The following is a 20,090-nucleotide window of genomic DNA, read 5'->3' as shown; positions in this document are numbered from 1 at the left end:
TGGACAGCACATCCTTCAGATCCCCGGAAGGCCAGGCTTAAAGGCAGGCCTATCCCGGCACAAGGCATACAGGAGGAGAGCTGAGGCTAACAGATACCATACACTCGGGTGGTGGTGTTAGGGCTGGTGTTGAGTAGCTAGCTGCTTTGATCCCTTCATCACTAAAATTAAACCATGTTTCTGCCAGGGCACCTCCTGCCTAGACACTCACCTTTGTCAGTTCAAATCGTCTACTTATCCTACCTGTTAGCAAGGAACTGATGTTGGGAAAGCTGATATGGGCAGACTAGACACACTGCTTACCCTAAGCCCGTTGTAAAATCAGGCAACACCAAAAGCACACAGTCAACTTGGACAAAACATCACACCTCTGACTTCAGGTACTACATAGCTAGGAAGATGTCCTGATCTATGCTGCATGATTTTCCATAAAGTTAGGAAGCCTGACTAACACAGAGAGCTTTGAGAGCTTAAATGCACTATGCCAGTTATATTAGATATATTTTTAAATACCTTTTCCAGCACTTCTCTATCGACCAGCTCCTGCACAGCCAAAAGCTTGATACTGTAAGGAAAAACAGAGAGGAAAAAAAGGATTAATCACTCCATTACAAGCATTACAGGAACACAAGTAACAGTAGAACTGAAGCTTTCTCTTTATCTTCTCACTTCACAAAAGAGTCTATAGAGGTACAGATACAAAAAGCGCTCAGGATAGAATAAACCAAAGCAAGAGAGAAACTTTGATTGCTTTGAATTAGCTGTCCCAAAAAGATTTTCTGGTTTCCCACTTACAAGCATACCTGAATTCACCTTACAGAGAAACTGCATTAATCATTATGTTTTTAATACCCTACATTAACAATGAAGGATCTTCTGAACGACAAACACAGAGAAAGACTCTAAACATTTATATTGGTTTTAGTCAGCTTTGTTCTTCAGTATCAACAGGTTTCTATGAGTCCCATGGCAGTCATTCCCAGGGATTTACGATATTATATATGAGGTACAGCAACTAAGGCAACCCAGCTCAAGAAATTTGAGGGAGATATAAGGGAAATGTGCATAACTGTTTGAAAGCAGGGTAGAGAGATAATCGGTAATTCTTGTTATGGTAGTGCCATTTGCTAATCAAAACCAAATTTCTTCACCTACTGAATCTTTTCTAAGTTTACCTCTAGGGGCTAAATCCTGCACACTGAATTTCCTTCAAAAAATGATCAGAGTTATTCAAGCAGGATTTTGCCCTGTAAGACAGGTGAAATCACAGCTTAATCAAGGTGAGAGAACCTTGTACAACATCTATACTTTCATAAGCAGTTTAATGAGTAATTAGAAATTATCCACCCTCCTTCAACTTCAGTTACTTGCACATGTCCCCACGTAGTGCAAAAGCCCAATCCTTTCCATGCTAAGGAACTTCAGGAAAAGAACCTGTTGCATCCACACCAAGCTGTGGGGCTCACGGGACAGGTATGAACCTGAAAAGTATCAGCAGAGCATTGCTGACAGGTCAGAGGAGGTGATCCTTCCCCTCTACGTGGCACTGGTGAGGCCACACCTCACACCTCCCCATCCCCGGGCACTCGCCACCAGTGGTCCACAGCAGCCACCTTGGCCAGAGAGCAGGCAGAATCAACAACACATCCACTTACAGAGCTGGGCATCTACTTTAGGATGGCACGGTTACAATTCAGCCCACCTAAACTGTAGCTCTCTACAGCTTAGGTGCCTAATTGAAGCTAATGTTTAGGTTCTCTACGTGGTCAAGGAAATGAGAGAGGACCCAGGGCAGTTCAAGCCACCTCTCCTGTCACCACCCCCTGTGTCCTCCCACGAGGGCAGAAGCTGCTGTCACACTGTGCTGCCCCAAGTCAGGCTTGCAGAAAGCTGGCAGCCTTTTTACCCATGGAGTAGATCAGTACTGCAACGCCAACTGCTCACCTTCCTTACCCAGTCTTAAAACCAGTCGTTTGATATACTACCCTCGGACTCCCGAGGATAATTGCCTTTACCCAGGGCCGCAAAAACATTTGTGTGGCAGTGGAAGAATCAAACGATGCACATAAATACTGCTGAAATGACGCTCACGATTCTGTAGGCAGACACAGCAAAAAGCCAGTATAGTTAAAAGCTCATGTTCAAGACTGTGTGAATAGTTGACGTAGAAGTCTGCTAACGGATATAATTTGCCATGTACTACAAGGCGTTTATTAGCCTTTCAAACCCTCAGGGCCGTGTTGCATAATTCTTGAACGTCCACAGATATCTTATACATTAATTATGTACATCCATCCTGTAACAGCAGCTGGCAAAACACAGCTTTAGTCCTGTCCTTCTATTGTGTTACAGTGCTTTTCACAGCCTAACCCCTAAACACAAACGTGCTTTCACTTTAACGTACTTCTAGTTTCCAGATGTCTTCAAAGCATCATGAAAAGCCTATATCCAACAAATTATAAAATAGCCCCAGACCATGCATTTCCAGTCTGTCGAGGCTATTCTTACTAGGACAGAGAGGGTGGAGACGGTTCAGAAAACAACGGGATAATCAGGAAAAAGAAAAGGGTATTCCATTAAAGCCCAACCACTACACGTGCAGGGGGCACATGACTTTCTGTTACCATTCTGCTGAACACACTAGGCTGCACACAAGCATTCAGCTGAACTGGAAGGTACTTAGGCAAAGCACAAAGCCAATACAAGGTATTTTTTAACATCATTTTCCTTGCAGTTCAGCCAGGAAGCAAAATAAATATGGGATGGGCACCGAGCAAAGGTGGCACCTCCATTTAAAAACCACTGCAATGTTGTGTCCAGCCCTGAGCTCCAGAAGGAGCCTGGGCTGATGCATCTTGGAGAGCAAAGTCCAATAACAGGCAGTAGCAACAGAGCCACGATCAAGACCCATCTCTGAATTCAGGGCTCACCTCTTAATTTTGGATGACCCGCCTCTGTTGCAGTGCACTTTGGAAAAACACAGGACGGGTGAGAGGGAGGTAGACCAACATGCATGGGGAGGCATCCAGGATGCTCACAGCCAGCTGGGCTGCGGCAAAGATTGCTCCGAGTCCGTGCGCACGTAGTAAAATCTAACATTTTGCCATTCCCTTCTGCAAGCTGCACAGCAATGTGGGTTCTGTTATGCAAATTACTCTTGTCTTTTTCCTTTTGAAGCCAGGGACTTTTCGATCACTTAATCGTCAAAAGGTAGAATTTATCAATCAAGGCTGCTGATGCTTCTACCAATTGACTGATTTGTTTCTAGAGCACTAACTGTGGAGTCTGACACTCAACAGCTGTTGAGAAAAAAGATGTAGGGTTCCCCAAATGCCAGTACTGTTTTCATTAGAGACCATCACCTTACTGTACGAGCCTACCCTCCTTCCCATTTAGGCTAGTAAAGCCCCACAAGATACCCTTCAGCTGGTATGAGTTACGCAAATTAAAAAGTAAAAAGATTCCTTGCTCCCTGTTTTATCTCATTATATTTACAGGGATGCCGTACTCTTGTTCAGAGGTGGACCCACACAAAATGTTTATGTCCTGCAGAGGTAACTGCATAGGTGGTTTGCATAAGCAAATCTGAATTCAATGTTGTTACATGATTTGCAACAACATTGGTTTGACTCTTGGTCAGAAAAAGACTACCCGCTGCTGTTATAAATTTACAGAGATCAATGTTTGCCCAGCATTTTATTCTTTTCTGCTCAGGTGACGCCAGGGGTTTTTTTCTGGGTTAGAAGGAATCAGCAAAGGCAAATATCAGTCTTCACACAACCAGCTGCAAGACGCTTCTTCCGTTGAAGCATCATCGTGGATGCCATCTCTGCCCATTGGATTACAGCCCACTACCTGGAAAATTGCTCTGGATAGCCAGTTATGTACTGCTATTTCTTCCATCAATCCCAAGCAACATTTGTATGTGCTCATTTATGCAATCTCAGCTTGGAAACGCAGCTTCCTTCAAGGCTGCTGCTTTGGGGGCTTGATGCTTTGAAAAGAAATCGGGCTGTTTGTTTAGGCACTACATCAGCAACCCTACAAACACTGAAAGCACCTCATAACTACGCATGCTGTTTGTAGTTCATGTGCTCGCCAAGGATTTCAGAGGAGATGGGAATATAGCTAATCAGTAACTGAGAGAGAGGGGGAAAAAAATCCCTCATAAAGCAGAAATGCAGAGAGTTACCAAATGCCAATGCTGAAGCCGAAGGTCTTTCTGCCTACAAAACAACACTTAGGTACTCTGTTTACATACCACGGTGTCCTATCTTTCATCCTCACCTGCAGTATGTGACCACTAACTCATGAATGAAGTTGTAGAAAAGCATATTTTCTGAAGAAATCTTTTGGTAACTGGAGCACCTGCTCTAGTCTACCAGCTTTTAAATATACTGGTAATAAATCTGTACTGCAAGTAACTGTATCAGCTTGATGAAAATGGCCCTGGTTGTATCTGGAACCACATTAAAAATACTGACTCAATTACTTACATGATCTATTTAAAAAAAGCTATTGAAATTAATATCCTGGCATCGCAGGCAGACTCAAAATACTTGAAAACATGCAGCGATCAGGTTGAAGGACTCTCCTCCGGCAGTAAAAATATGCAAACATGATGTGCTGTCAAGGAAACACATGACTCCCTCTTTTTTTGGCTGGGGGTGATGCACGGCATTCTCCTCTAAGGGAATTCCTTTTAGTTTCCAGAAGATGACTCACTGTGGTCAGCGAATGCCTATAGCTCCAGCACATTTCTACTCCTCAGGGTAGCATTGCAATCCTTTCCTCAAAGTCTTCTTACTTAAAAACACATAGCATTGGGTTCCTCTCTCTAATCCCACATAGCCAGGAATAATTTAAATCCTTTTAGCAACCTTTTGCAATATTGCAAATGTGCCGATAGGTTCCTTGCTGGATGGTGCATCCCTATTCACCATAAGCCATCATCGCGTTTTACTTGCATTGAGCTTCACTTCCCAGCCTGAGTTCTCATTGCTCACAAAATCCCATCTGCTCTTGCAAAAGGGGATGTCAGGGCCTTCCCAAGAACTACTGCAGGGTCATCTGCCTGCAAACCAGCCAACCTATGGCTCTGCAGCAAGGCAGATGGGATAGACAGAAACTGCCACACGCAAGGCAGATCCAAGGTCCATCCATGCAGAATGCACCTGAGGAAGAGAAGCTGCTTCCCCTAAATCCAGCTCGAAGGGTGCTCTAGGATAAGGGTAGAGAGTATTTAGGATTACAGCCAGTTTCTGGACCACCCTTGCACAGCACTGGACTCGCAGCCACTATGGACACATGTCACCTGGCTGCTGCTCTCAAGGCAGAAGGTCTCCCTGCATCAACATGCACAGCAACCTGCATCTGCTGAGCTGAGCCTGGAGTAGAGCTGAGGCTCCCATTCAGTACAGAACCTGGTAATTTGGGGAAAAGGGGAAAGAGGCGGAAAATGTGAAGCATTAAGTTTGGTGATTAGAGTTTAAGCAAACACTTGGCCTCGCAAAGGCACCCTGCAGAAGGGGCCAGGTGCTGTTAGCCTGCAAACAGCTGGTGCACGGCGAGCCTCCGGGCATGCCAGCACAGCCAGATTTACCATCGCTTTGCTTTTCCTTCCCGGCAGCCAGCCTCCCTCCTCGGCCTGGAAGCGCAGAGCTCCCCAGGGAGCCAGTCCTGCCTGTCTCCTACCTGCGGGTGGGTACGGCACGTGGCTCACAGCCAGTCTTCACCCACCCGGGCTTCTCACCCAGCAGCAACGTGAACTGAGTATCGGTCTCAATTTGCTTTGCAAGCTTACACATCGTTGCTTGGGGCCTGAGATTTTCCAAAAGCCTCATGCTTTCGATTAGTCAGTGCATAAGCCTGACTAAAGTTAACAACATGAAGAAATGTCATTTGACTTCCCTTAGTTTTCTGGCTCCTTCGGCATACAGCTGTACTGAATCACACTTCGGCCAGACTCACAGACATTATTATAAACAGCCTGTGCAAAACCCACTCAACCTCAAACCGTTATTTGGAGCATCATTAAATCGTTCCCTCCTCCCTCCCCTTTGGTCCATAAACTTCTCCACTTTGTTCTTGAGATAAGATCCCATAGCCATGTTATGGCACACAGTGAAGTTTTACAGATGACTTACATATCCAAGAGTAGAGCATGGATGCACATAACAGAAGTGCCCCCAACTCACGCCGGGGTTAACACAAAAGAAGAGGACAAGACCCCCCTGGGTCATCAAATATGTATGCTAAAATTGTATTTGCATATCTGTACAAACCAACCTCACTCATAAATCAGTTCTGCTCCACGAGATGGGCATGAAAGTTGGAAGAAAAAAAAGCCAAAAAAAAAAAAAAAATGCAAGGGCTGCGGCACGTCCCCGCTGCAGCCAGCTGCCGACAGTCTGACATGAAGGGCTGCGATTAAGTGTTTTCTAATTGTTTTAAGCGCAGGCAGAAGCTAAGGCACCAAGCACGTGCTGCTTCGGGAAGTATGTGGAGGGTGGGGAAAGATAACAGCCAAAAAGTGACCAACAGAAAAAGATGTATCTTGCTTAAGCAAAAGGAGGGGGAGGGTGTGCATACTTATGGTGGTGGCTTTTGTGGGTTTCAGAGGTTTTTTTGGTTCATTGATTTTTTAAATATAGAGCTGCTGCTGACATATTTGGAGTTGTCCCTCGCTGCTAATGTCTAACAAGACCCAAGGCTCGGTTTCTTGGCTCTGCCTGCCCCCGTGAGGATTGCCTTGCACAAAGGCTGGTGAAAGAACGGTGGGCTCCCACCCACAGCCCGGCAGACTACGCTTAACCTGGTGAGAGGAGAAAATCTCTGAGCACCCACTGGAGCTCCAGCCCCGGGGTGATCTGTGCTGCTCCTTCCTCGGGGCTGCCCACACCAACCGGGGCAATGGGTGACCTAAACCAGGTGCCTCTACAGTGGAGGAGTAACCATGAAGACATACACCAATGCATGCGCTGTGAAAAACCATCTCGTTTTCCCATTTACAAAGTTGTCTTTCCCCCCCAAGACCCTGTTCACTCAAACCCCAGTAAAAAAACAAAGCAGACGGAAGAAAGAAAAAAAAAAAAAGCGTGCTTAATGACTTTCAGCCTCATAAGCTTCCTCCGTCTATCCCTACAAAGTCTGTCAAGGAAATAAAATCAGTTTCTCCTTTTCCACTAAAAGCATCCGCGTCTTCTCAATCACTCCTTAAATGGAAGGAAAAAGCATGTCCGCTGCCACGTCTTAACGGCTGCTGGAAGCCGCCGGAGAGCTTATGAAGTAAGCTGATGGGCTTGGATGGGAATACCATGCCATATTGCTTTGGGACTAAGCTTCCAGCTAATGACACAACAAAATGACTTGGAAGATGCTCAGGAAAAACATACCTACAGTAAGCAGAAATTAGGATAGAACCAGGGAGCTGCATTTCCTTTAAGAAAACCCCACCCTATAATTATATTTACTTTATATATACCTATATTATATTATAGTATGTATTTATATAAGTACCTCATATATACTTCTATATTAAATAGCTATTATAAATTTTATACAGATTTTAATAACCATATTTTTATATACCTCTATCAATATATATGTCAATTTATTCAGGGCTACTTTTTTGCAGTTTCCTAGCCGGGATGAAAGCAGCAGTTCTTCGATGTCGAGCCATTATCGATTTGCCTGCAGAACGGTTTGAAACCAAAAAGCAGATGAAGGCTCTGCAGCTGGGAAAGGAACCAGGAGTAAATGGAAGGAGCAGAGAAGTTGAAATCCATCAAGCAAATTGGCGGTGTAGCGCAGGCCGGACAAATACTGTTCCCCCGATGTTTGCAGCCGTAGATCCTATTACATTATGTGAGTGACTGGAGTATTTCTCATGGGGAGAAAGGAAACTGTAATGGGACTAAAAGGGGGAAAACATGAATTATGGATGGTTACTACTGAGAGTTGGAGGGGGGAAACAGCAGCATTACCCAAGCTAACAGGCGGGAGGCAACTGAAACAGTTCACCCTTTTTTTCCCCCCCATTTTAGCAGTTCCCTGGGTCCTGGGATGTTCTCTCAATCCTCCCTCACACACAGTTCTCTCCTTGCCATTCTCTATTCCTACATCTGTGGCAAAGCCATCATTTTGCAGGACCTACGAACTTTGCATCAAGGGTCTGATTTACGTTCAACTGATGCTGTGGTTTCAGCACAGCTATATCATTACAGGAACAGAACGATGATTCATAAACCCTGGACTCTTGTGTATTCCCAATACAGGAGTGCAAAAAGGGAGGTTGCAAGAACAGCAGGCTTCTCCCGAGCACCCTGGAAGGGAGTAAGACATGCTCGCCAGGTGACCCAAACCACAGCCACTAGCAGAAAGCATGAATGCCCACGTATAACAAGACCTGGAAGCCTTCTTGCCCTCCTCTATGGGAACACCCATTCCAATCTCTTTCCAAAGGGATGAAGTCCATGCTGCTGTACACATGGACACTTCCTACATCAGTAAGCAGAGCAGGTCATGCACAGTGAAGTTAAGAGAGAAGCTGCTCGTAACTCCCAGACTCTCTGTGACTTTAAAGAAAGATCATTCTTTTCTTGTCCATCTACCCAGAAAACAGGAAAATCATGCTTAACCAACCTGATAAGCCATCTATGATGGCATGATTGGCTGGGTAGATGAGGGGAGAGCAGCGGATGTTGTCTACCTTGACTTCAGCAAGGCTTTTGACACTATTTCCCACAACACCCTCATAGGTAAGCTCAGGAAGCATGGGTTAGATGAGCAGACAGTGAGATGCATTGAGAACCAGCAGAATGGCAGTGCTCAGAGGGTTGTCATCAGTGGCACAGAGTCTAGCTGGAGGCCTGTAGCCAGCGGTGTTCCCCAGGCATTAGTGCTGGGTCCAGTCTTGTTCAACTTACTCATCCATAACCTAGATGAGGAGACAGAGCGTACCCTCAGCAAGTTTGCTGATGATACAAAACTGGGAGGAGTGGCTGACACACCAGAAGGCTGTGCTGCCATTCAGCAAGACCTGGACAGGCTGGAGAGTTGGGCGGAGAGGAACTTAATGAAGTTCAAGAAGGGCAAGTTTAGGATCCTGTACCTAGGGAGGAATAACTCCATGGACCAGTTCAAAGTTAGCGGTTGACCTGCTGGAAAGCAGCTCTGCAGAGAAGGACCTGGGAGCCCTGGTAGAGAACAAGCTAACCATGAGCCAGTAATGTGCCCTTGCGGCCAAGAAGGCCAATGGTATCTTGAGGTGCATTGGGAAGGGCGTGGCCAGCAGGTCAAGGGATGTTATCCTCCCCCTCTACTCCACCCTGGTGAGGCCACATCTGGAGTATTGTGTCCAGTTCTGGGCTCCCCACTTCAAGAAAGACAAGGAACTACTGGAGAGAGTCCAGTGGAGGGCTACAAAGATGATGAGGGGCCTGGAGCATCTCTCTTATGAGGAAGGGCTGAGAGAGCTGTGTCTGTTTAGCCTGGAGAAGAGGAGACTGAGAGGGGATCTTATCAATGCTTACAAATATCTTAAGGACGGGTGTCAGGAGGATGGTGCCAGACTCTTTGCAGTGGTGCCCAGTGACAGGACAAGGGGCAATGGGCACACACTGAAACATGGGAAGTTCCATCTGAATATGAGGAAGAACTTCTTTACTTTGAGGGTGACAGAGCACTGGAACAGGCTGCCCAGGGGGGTTGTGGAGTCTCCTTCTCTGGAGATATTCAAAACCTGCCTGGACCAAGTCCTGTGTAGAATGCTCTAGGTGAACCTGCTTTAGCAGGAGGGTTGGACTAGATGATCTCCCGAGGTCCTTTCCAACCCCTGCCATTCTGTGATTCTGTAAAAAGGTGTCTCCTGAGTTGTGAGGCACTCATGCTCAACAGTACACTTCTGCAAATTCTGGGGGTTTCTATCACAGAGAGTATTAAGAGCAGCAGGGAAGCATCTTATTTACCTCCTCCTCCTGCACAATACAGGATCATGTCTCAGGCCTAATTCTTTCCTTTTTCAGGTAAAAGGGAATGAGACTGGACATTGTCTACTCATTTCCACTTGCATAAAGTCTCCCTTCCTGAAGATTCCCTCAAACTGTTAAATCAGAGGAGGTATAGAAGAAGCATCCTTTTGGGTGCATGCAGCACACATGCACACGTAAATACTCTCATTCGTTATGATGTTCGTACAGATTTGCCATCCCATCTCAATTTGGGGTGCAGAATACTAAAGACACAAGCCCAGAGCTAACTGCACACCATTTGTTTGCTGAGTTATAGGCCATCCCATGGCCTTTTCTTTTGCCATCCTCTTATTCTTCTTTCCTATCCTTCTCCAACTCTCTTTCTGCAAACTGGTGCAATGCCAAGCGAGCGGCAGCAGTTAGAAAAGTAAGCATTGTGGAAGACTTCCAAGGTCCTCAGAAGAAATGCTGGTTATTAAGGGCTGAGATACATTGCACTTGATTGAACAGAACCAAAGCTGATTCCTGAGAGGCAAAGGTTAATTAGACAAATGGCTCAAAAGGATCAATCTGTTCTAACTCATTATTTGTTTACCTGCTTGTGCATGGTTGAAATATTTGGCACGCAGGACAGCAATACCAACAAAACTGTCTACTGATTAAAGCCCAGGCCTAGTGATGATTACACATTTTCTGCCTCTCCCCATCTGCACTGTAAATGCTGAAGAGGCTAATTTTAATCCCAAACTGCGTCCATCCGTCATAAGTGTCCTGTGCAGACTTCTTCATATTGAAAACAATAAATTAGTATTCAAATAAATGCTCAAGAACTAATTCTGGAAACACCTATAACTACAGGCAATGTAAATAAGGTGGTAAGGACTCAAGGAGCTACTTAACTACAATACATATAAATGTTTTCAGAATGGTTTCTAACTCATTATTTGTTGGGTTTTTTTTTTTAATTTTAAAAGAGAGATTAAAATAGACCAGCAGCTGAAAATAACCCCCGAATTCCCAAAAGCATGAGATAAAACCACAGAAGGCCTGAGACTGCCAGTAACATAACAATTACAGAGTAGTAGCCTAATGAATAAAGAACAAGCAAATCAAATATTAATATTAATATCAATATTAAATTATATTGAACACCACAATCTTGCCTGCATGTATCTACCTACTAGGGGGGACCAGGTCAAGACAGTGGCAATGCAGCTTAATTTCCAACATCACTCAAAACTCAGGGTGACAGTCCAGGAGGCTTCTCTGTCACCACTTCCACCTACTCCTTCACTGATTACTCCTGTGCCAAAGCCTTCACTATACGGTAATTCAGGCAGCAGAAGAGAATACTACTGCAAGGGGATGGGGCGGGGGGTGGGGAATAATCTGATGACAGCTAAATTTACTCACAAAAAACACACAAGTTGCTTCAACTCACTTCTGACAGACAGCAAAAAACCTCCAGTTGCTCATATTAAAGAAGGGGGGAGGCGGCTTTTAGTTTCATTTATACAGTGATAAAATGTATTCTTCTTCCTATTCCATTTCTTACTATATTTAGCTAAGAATAATACTGTCTCCCTTCAAAACGGTTCACTTTATGTCCAGCGGTTTTGAAATTAGGGAAAATGCTCTGTATAATATTCAGAGTGTTCCGGTTTTATGTGTTTTTATTTTTTAATTTTTCAAAGGATGCCTGTTTCCTTATAATTCTGCAGGAAGAGAGGCGCTTACAAAGAGCGTTGTGTTTGCGGCAACATTGATTTCTTCTGAGTCATTAAAACTGGACATGGACAAGTTATTTAACTTGCACTGAATTATTCAAATCTGTCCAACAGGGGAGGAGACCAAGACTGAAAACAAAAATTTAGAAGCTCATAAAAATCAAAGGTGACTTAGAGCTTCCAAATATAGGCATTATGTTATAGTGTAAGTGGTCTCTGGCATTTGGCTCTTTTTCCGGATTTTCTGAATCATTCCCTGCTGGGGGAGAGCTTCTTAGTTCCAGAAACGGGACCTTCTCCAATCCAACCCTGCCCTACTGCAGCAATGGAAAAACTGCGTAGTCCTTAATTAAATCAAATGGGCATGTTTGAGAAAGGTCACACCACTGCACTATCACTCTGCCATGAAGAACAAAGCTACCAATAAAATTATGGAGGCTTGGGATGCAAAATGATTAATAAGGACTCTACTTGAAGAATTTACCTCTGCGTCCCTGCAAAACAGATGTGAACTTGGGACGAAGTAAAATGTAATTTGAAATAGTTTGCATCTCCTTTCTCCATCAGGTATGCGAACCTTATGTTATCAAGCTCTTACGTGAAAGCTCCTCATGTCCCCTTACTCGTTCTCAGAAACTTAAAGTGGTATTACCTTGTCACACATGCACATCCTCCTCTCAGAGAAATAGGTTTGCCCAGTTAAAAACCTTACAAAGGAATACAGTGGAAGCCAGTCTGTTTTGTTAAATACGGGCTCAAGAGCAAAGCTGCAGTTCCGTGGCAGGAGAACCACAATCAGCTGGTGCCATCTCAGTGTCAGTAAAATTTAGCCTGGCATTATGCAAAGAGCATTGAAGCTTCCTGGCTGAATCCAGATACAGAACTTCGAAGTCTTTTACAGTATGCTCTTAACAAAGAGATTGACCCTCAAAAGTTGGCTCTTACTTTGAAGAGGCTGGCGGAGCGCCACACCAATTGTGCATTTCGGATGAGCATCTTCTGAAGAAGAGTTCATGCAAAAATGGAACTGTTTAAATGGTGGAGGAGGCCGAACACCGGGGATTAAAATAGGAGAACGTACACAAGAGGTGCTCGGAGAGACACTACGAAATCGCTGAGGAAAGGCAGTGCAACGAGGGGAAAGGAGCACTACAGCAACAAGAGCGGTGCTGTGGTCAAGTTGACTTTTCTCTACAGCTCTTTCACGAGCAGCTTATGTTGTCTTACAAATTCAAAGACATTTCAACACAAAGGATAAAATTAAGTGCATCATTGCAACAGGTAGAAAATAAAGCAGAAACTATATTAGCAGACAGCCTGTATGTTTTAAGGACTTCCCACCTTGTGACTAAAAGCCAGCCCAAACATCTTTTTAGAAGTGGAGCCCAGGAAGCTGCTGATAAGACCTTGATGCTGCAGTGCCCTGCAAGGCATCAAGGGACAAAAGAAAGACTTTGCTGAGGTGACCGAGGCCTTGTCACCATGAAGGGAGAAAAAAAGATGCGTTTGACAAGGTAACATTCCTAACATTACTACTCCAGCAAAAGTCTCCAGCGCAGGCCTAGCCTAACACTATCAAGTGTGTATGTCAACAGAGCTGAGCATGTCAGTCGACACAGCCATCTACTGTACCCCAAACAGGAATGGTGTCAGGATCCACTGCCAACAACTGGGTCGTTCTCTTTATAGCAACTATACCATCTGGTGAAGGAAAGGCCACAGTAGATGAGACTTCCCCAAAACTGTCACTTGGTTAACCCACTCCAAGATTACAGAAAACAGGACAATTTGGTACCCAAGCTTTGAAGCAATATGAACATCCATCCAGCCTCCTAAGACTCAGGTCGATTGCACATTACAAATGTGAAGTAAAGAAATGGAAAACTGTGAAAAGAAGCGGGCCAGAGGGAGAAAAGGCAGAAAACCTGAGTTTTGCATACCTATGAAGATGGCAGTCCTCTGTCTTGCATGCACCTGAGCCTTTAACTATCAGAAATGGAGTTGATGTCAAGCCATAAAGAATTTTGTTTATGCTGATGCTACACTCTTAGGTCACCAGAAATGCAAAGAATATCGTAGTCAGAAAATAACTATCAGCCAGTACTGAGGTCGCATCTGCAAGAGTCCACAGAAAGCACGAATCAGATCGGAAAACCACCTGTCACATAAGTGTAAGAAGTCAAAAGCCTCCTTCCCAAGAGCTAATTATCCTACCAGCTTCATCTACAACATCACATGATACTGCATTAGAACAGGGAATTTGGCTTAAGGGGCATTCCGAGTGCCATTTATATAACTTTAACCCAAACAGCAGACCAGACAGTCTATCAGTCTAGTTGGATTTTTTACTTTCATAATGACTTTGAAGTGTGATAGGGGCTACACGAAGCTTAAGCCTCCAGTTAGCCAAAACCCACAACCTCACATAGCCTTCTGAGTATCAGAGTAACACTGAAAGGTTTTGATTTAAACCTCCAGGGGATGCATCACATAGCTGCAACTCTAATCTGGGAGAGAATGTAATCCTTCCTCAATTCTCAAAGTCAGAAAAACTGGCTGAGTCGGCACTCTCCCAGCCAACTGCTGTCCTCCAACCAGCCTCTGCTCTTAGCAGAGCTGTACTAAGCAGAAGGGACAGAAACCACTCAGAGAGAAAGTATGCAACACAAACGTACAGCAGAACAGACTACAGCCTGCTACTATTCACTTTTTCTACTGCATCCCAGAAAACTCCTAGAGACTGTGCGGTAAAGGGAAGAATCCTCCATTAGCCAGATCCCAGGTATCTGTCTCCAGGAGCACTACAGAACCACAAACACAGAAACGTTGGTCAAAAGAGACCATCTGATGCAACAACCCCCTCAACATGGGACTGTCACGAGGTCAGCTGTGGCTTCACCAGCTGAGTCTTGAAAACCTCCGAAACACTAAGACTCCATGGCCTTGAGATTATTTCTTCCAGTGCTGGACCAACTTCTGAGCGAGGAAGCTTCTTCTAGCATCTGTTCTGAAGGTCCCAAAGCAGCCAACTTGTACTAAAGCAAGGTCCTATTTTACCTGCAGCATTGGGATTCTTGTTCAACTTCATAAGGCTTCTGTTGACCCAGCTGAGTTTCTCCAGGATCTTCTGGGTTGAAGAGCTACCCTCTGCCATGGCAGCCACTCCCCCAAATTATGTACTGCAAAAGTGCATAATAATTTATTACCCATCATAAAGGATACCCTGTGTAGCAAGTACACCCTACCACAATGGTCTTGGCTGACATAGGAATAGGTTTATCTGACTAAATAGATGGCTCAAGTAATGTTTTCTTTTTCCCACCCCAACAGTGGCTTGTGCCAGGTTCTTCAGAGGACAGAGCGGAGTGGCCAGCAGGAGTAGGGAAGTGATCATGGCCCTGCACTCGTCACTGGTGAGGGCACACCTCGAATACTGTGTTCACTTTTCGGCCCCTTGCTACAAGAAGGACATTGAGGCACTGGAGCATGTCCAGAGAAGGGCAACGAATCTGGTGAAGGGTCTGAAGCACAAGTCTTAGGAGGAGCAGATGAGGGAACTGGGGTTGTTTAGCCTGGAAAAAAGGAGGCTGAGGGGAGAACTTATTGCCCTCTACAGCTCCCTGAACGGAGACTGTAGTGAGGTGGGTGTTGTTGGTCTCTTCTCCCTGGTAACGGGCACTAGGACAAGGGGAAATGGCCTCAAGTTGCACCAGGGCAGGTTTCAGTTGGACATTAGGAAAAAATTTCTTCACTGGAAGGTTTGTCAAGCGTTGGAACAGGCTGCCCAGGGAAGTGGTCGAGTCCCCATCCCTGGAGGTATTTAAAGGACGGGTAGACGAGGTGCTTAGGGACATGGTTTAGTGGTGGGATGGCAGGGTTAGGTTAACGGTTGGACTCTATGATCTTAAAGGTCTTTTCCAATCTAAACAATTCTATGATTCTATATAGAAGCCAAACAGCTTCTCTGCTTCCCCCCCCACTCTCATCTCACATAATGGGATGTCACCACTCTCCCTATAATTGTCTACTTGGTGATTCCCAAGCTTTCTGAACTGCAAGCTGCTGTCAAGATTGAAGCTGCTCTCCATGGAAGATTACACGCCGTTGGGAAACTTTTGACCCGGAGGCACCACAGAAGGCACATCTCACCCACCATGAAAGCGGAGTCACATCAGTCACACCTCGGCAATGGGGAAGGCGGAGAGCGATTAATCCTTTATTTGAGCTACTGCTGAGCTCCTAACCAGCGTGGCATTTTCTGGCATGGGCTTATTAACACGCCATGTTAACAACTCCCTTGAAGCAAGCACAGCAGAAGGTTTTCCCCTCGTTCTAATAAGTACTTAGAAAATAGCACAGTTGAGTTATTTTACATTCACTTATCACAGCAGCCTTTTTGTTCTAGTATCTCATGACTTTGAGATCCCAACGAAGCTCATCAGTTAAGGAACCTCATTAAAACGACCTATTTCTTCAACAGAAGAGGAGAAATCTGAAGTTTACATCACGGAAGGTATCGCTGAAAGTTTTAAATTGTGGAATAACGAGTTTCAAATGAAGAGTGTCGTATGGGCACATACACAGAAGCTTATGTCGCCAGCAATAATGGGTGCGGTGCTGTTACAAAAGCAGATTAACCATCTTTCAGTTAACGCCGCAAAAAAACCTGTGTACAGCGGGACACCGTAAATGCCTCCCTGCAGCTGAGTACTGTACACAGGAGCAAGTCCTGACTTTCCTGCTTGTTTATGACAAACACAACTGCTGCATTAGGAAAAAAAAAAAAAAAAAGGAAAAAAAAAAGAAAAAGAAATGCCACCGCAGTGTCAGTCTCCAAGTGCTCCGGTCTGATAAGGAATCACGCGGCGTGGCTGGACCTCATCAGGCGGAGCAGCATCATGCTGAAACACAACAGCACTGCCCGGGCACCCTGCTCCCAAGCGCCGGCACTACAACCACACCAGCCACATTCCCCCCTCCCGGGATGGCCGCGTGGCAGAGCCGACCAGACCACCAGAGGTGACCACCTGGTGGACCTCTCCCCACGCCATGTCCCCACCATGCGGCGGCTCTCCTGCCTGGGCATTTTAAAGTTGGGGTCTTCATAGGCTATTCCCTGTGGACCTCCACGTGCTTGACAAAGGTGGCAAGCGGCGCTGCCCCCAACACGTACAGCCAGGGCACAGTCTGGCTTTCTCTTGCAACTGCAGATAAAGTGTTTTGAGCAGCCACCGCTCTCGTTCCGCAAGGTGCATTCAGCAGCTGGTTTAAGTGAAGCCAATTTACTTGGCAGGCAAGAAGCTCCCAGATTAACCTGGATCAGCTCTGGGTGCTGAGAGAGAGGAACAAGCAGCTAGCGGGAGGATCTCAGAAACACGTGCTTCTTAAGCGGCAATGAGAACACGCCCGAAGCGTCAGAGAAGTGACGACACTCGTGCAGCATCACGTCAGAGATGGAGATGGGACAGAGGTGGCTGCAGTCCCAGGCCACAGCTCTGTTCTCTTAGACCACCTCACTTTTTAATGCCTCATTTAGACTTTTTCCAGTGCGCGAAAGCCTATGCATTATGTAAGTGTTAATTGTACAGTGTACATGGCTCCTACTTCGGATTTAAGGAAAGCATTAATGCTTTAGTCATTACTTCAGCACCTGCTCTTTGCAATTTGGATCATTGTTCTGATTTTTACAGTACCCCACACACACACCCCTTTTTTTTTTATTTGGCCAAATAGTTCCTAGCTATAATTTTGATTACAGTTTGCAAACGCTGGCTTGTGGAGGATTAATTATGGTGGTGGAGGCAGGGGAAAATCCTGGTGGATGACCAGTGCTAGTTTAGAAGCACAGGATGGCAACGGGAAGCAATCACAGTCGTCTTCTCAGCCAGACTCAGTCAAGCAGCAGCAGTTTCAGGCTGCCTCTTTCTCGAAGCGTGACGAATAATCCCCAAACACTGAACAGCTACAGCTTAGCCTTAAAAAGCCATATGCTATTTTAAAAAATTAAAATAAATAAAAATTCAAACCAAAAGCAGGGCACCTAAGGAATCACTCAGGCTGGAAGGACGAGAAGGGACATAAATTTCATTAGACAGCTCTCGTTAAACACAGATGCCTGCAAACTGCCACAACTGTCATGGTGTACAGCCAGCACACAGGTACGTCACCGGTTACTATAGAAAGTTATAGAAATGACCACTACATAAATTGCAGAGGGCTGCGTCTATGGAGGAATTTTCTTTAACCAGCCTGCTAGTATCCGCTAAGCCCTAAAGCAAGGTTTAAGGTCTAAAGCAAAGAGGACTCATCGTATCTGCTTCACCAGATGCACAACAGGGGACAATAAACATGACTGTGCTGTGCCAGCTCTGTCACCAAAGCTTTTCCTTTAGAGACAACGCAGGTAAACTTAAAAGCAAAACCCCCAAATCCTTCTAATTTTAAAAGGCTGTGAGCTTGCTGGGGATTAAAAAAAAAAAAAAAAAAAAAAAAAAAAAAAGATTTAAGGTGCTTTGCCTGTGAGTGGGTGCAGGCTGCTGCCAGCTGCGGGCAGCGTGAACTCCCTGAACCGAAGTAACCCTGCGCAGGCAGGGATCCAGCCAGCCGTCCGAGGGGTTACTAGGATTCATGTTTAAAGAAGAGAAACACTGACACTCTCTAATAAAAATAAAAATTGCCAAAGGCAGATGTCTCCACGTGCTTAAATTCAGTCGGATATTATGTGGTTGGGATTGCATTGCCACAGGATTTAATAAGAGGAAGTTCTCTTATCTCTCTTGGTTAGACAGAAAAAAAAAAAAGCCCAACATGTCTTTTTTGCTTTATAGAGAAAAGAGAAAAATAGCACCCACCACACGGCCACAGCCTCTGTGCTCGTGTAAGAGGGGCAGAAAAAAAAGTTCCTGATGTTATGCAAGTCCTAGCAGTGTAAGAAAGGTTAATAGAGTTTATTGGACTTATAGTAGGGGTAACTCTAGCATTTCTTCACAGCCCACGTGCATCAAAAAGGTGGTTTCCAAGCCCATTCCCCTTTCTGAGCCCACAACCAATTCGCCTTGGCTACACAGAGGAGTTTTATTGCCAGCTGCACAGCACACGTAAGGGTTCTGAAGCTCATCCACACGGCAACGCATTCGCTCCTCCGATGGGGCTGGTTTTGGTTTGCAATCTAGGTGGCCAGGATATCCAGCGAGAAGCCTCCACACTTTCTCCTGATGAAGGGGAGTCCACAGAGCGGCATCTTAGAGAGCATCTGTCCCCTGGCCGGCTGGCTGCTCTCCCAAGCATGGTGCCAACCGGGCACCCAGGGCTTCCAAAGCATGGCACCAACTTTGTCCTACAACAGACCTGCCTAAGGCCCCTTGGATGCTCACCAATCTTTCACTAGTCCAAACAATCAAATACCAATACCATTCAAATGATTACTGTGGCATATACGTACAAGTTGGTAAAGAAGATCATCCCCTCCCCAATGCCTCAAAAACCCCAATACTCGGGAAAAGACCAGCCATGTCACAGATGATGAAAAAAAGTACAGCAGCATTCACCAGCACTTCAAAAAGCTGAGCACAAGATTGCAATTTGGCATCTCGTTTGGAATAAGGTCAACGCAAAGCAGCCACCATCCTCAAGGGAATGAGCTCAAGGAAAGAAAAAAGGGAGCCCTAATGGAGCGGAGGAGGAGTATGATGGGTCTCTGGGTGACACCGCAGAGCACAGTCAATCTGTTATCGAGTCACCAGGGTGCTCAGCAAGGCAACGAAGGCCAGGTCCCCAGCCACGCCATGAGCCTGGGTGACCCCAGCTGGGGCAGTGCCACTCGTGCCCATGACCACGTAAACATGAGCCTGGGTGACCCCAGCTGGGGCAGTGCCGCTCGTGCCCATGACCACGTAAGTGACAGAGGAGGATGAGGAAAGCGGTACGCGTGGGGAGGGAAGGTTACAAAGAAGAAGAGGCAGCAGTCACCCCTTCCTCTTCTAGGAGGAGAGCACGGGGAGGAGATGACAATATGCATAACACCTCATGACACAACAACACAGAAAAACGCTAAGGACAGCTTTCCCAGAAAAGCAGGGTAGAAGAAAGGCGCAGAAAGGAGAATTTCCTTTTCCTCTTCAGAGAAAAGCACGGCTAGTTCAGGCGCAAGCTGTACTGTTGGGGCTGAAGTACGGGCAGGCAGTTTAGCAATAAGTTGCGCACCTTCTGCCTACGCAAAGGAACTCGGGTTCTTTAACACCAATTGCTACTTTATGGAAGAAAAAGGCAACTCAGCTTTGCTCCGGCCTCGTAAGAAGCCCTTATCCGCGTGCCCGCATGGTAACGACGGCGGCAATCCTGCTCGGTCATAAAACACCCCAGTAAGCGCGTGTTGGCCTGGCGCACAGCAAGG

The 20,090-nt window shown here is 45.7% G+C and overlaps 1 protein-coding gene across 1 annotated transcript in view; it reads right to left on the bottom strand.

Moving 5' to 3' along the window:
* EEPD1 (endonuclease/exonuclease/phosphatase family domain containing 1) overlaps window positions 1-20,090 on the bottom strand; it is a gene marked incomplete at its 5' end in the record, with an annotated part of 69,066 nt that overhangs the window by 32,073 nt on the left and 16,903 nt on the right. Inside the window, one exon of the mRNA XM_009637208.2 lies at window positions 514-565. Within this exon, the coding sequence (XP_009635503.2) occupies window positions 514-565 (52 nt within the window). The remainder of the gene's footprint in view (window positions 1-513; window positions 566-20,090) is intronic.

This window comes from Egretta garzetta, unplaced genomic scaffold (genome assembly GCF_000687185.1).
Source record: "Egretta garzetta isolate BGI_Z169 unplaced genomic scaffold, ASM68718v1 scaffold514, whole genome shotgun sequence".
In the NCBI taxonomy this organism is placed as follows: Eukaryota; Metazoa; Chordata; class Aves; order Pelecaniformes; family Ardeidae; genus Egretta; species Egretta garzetta.
Note: the sequence above shows the minus strand (reverse complement) of the source record. Positions and strands in the feature narration are given on the sequence as shown.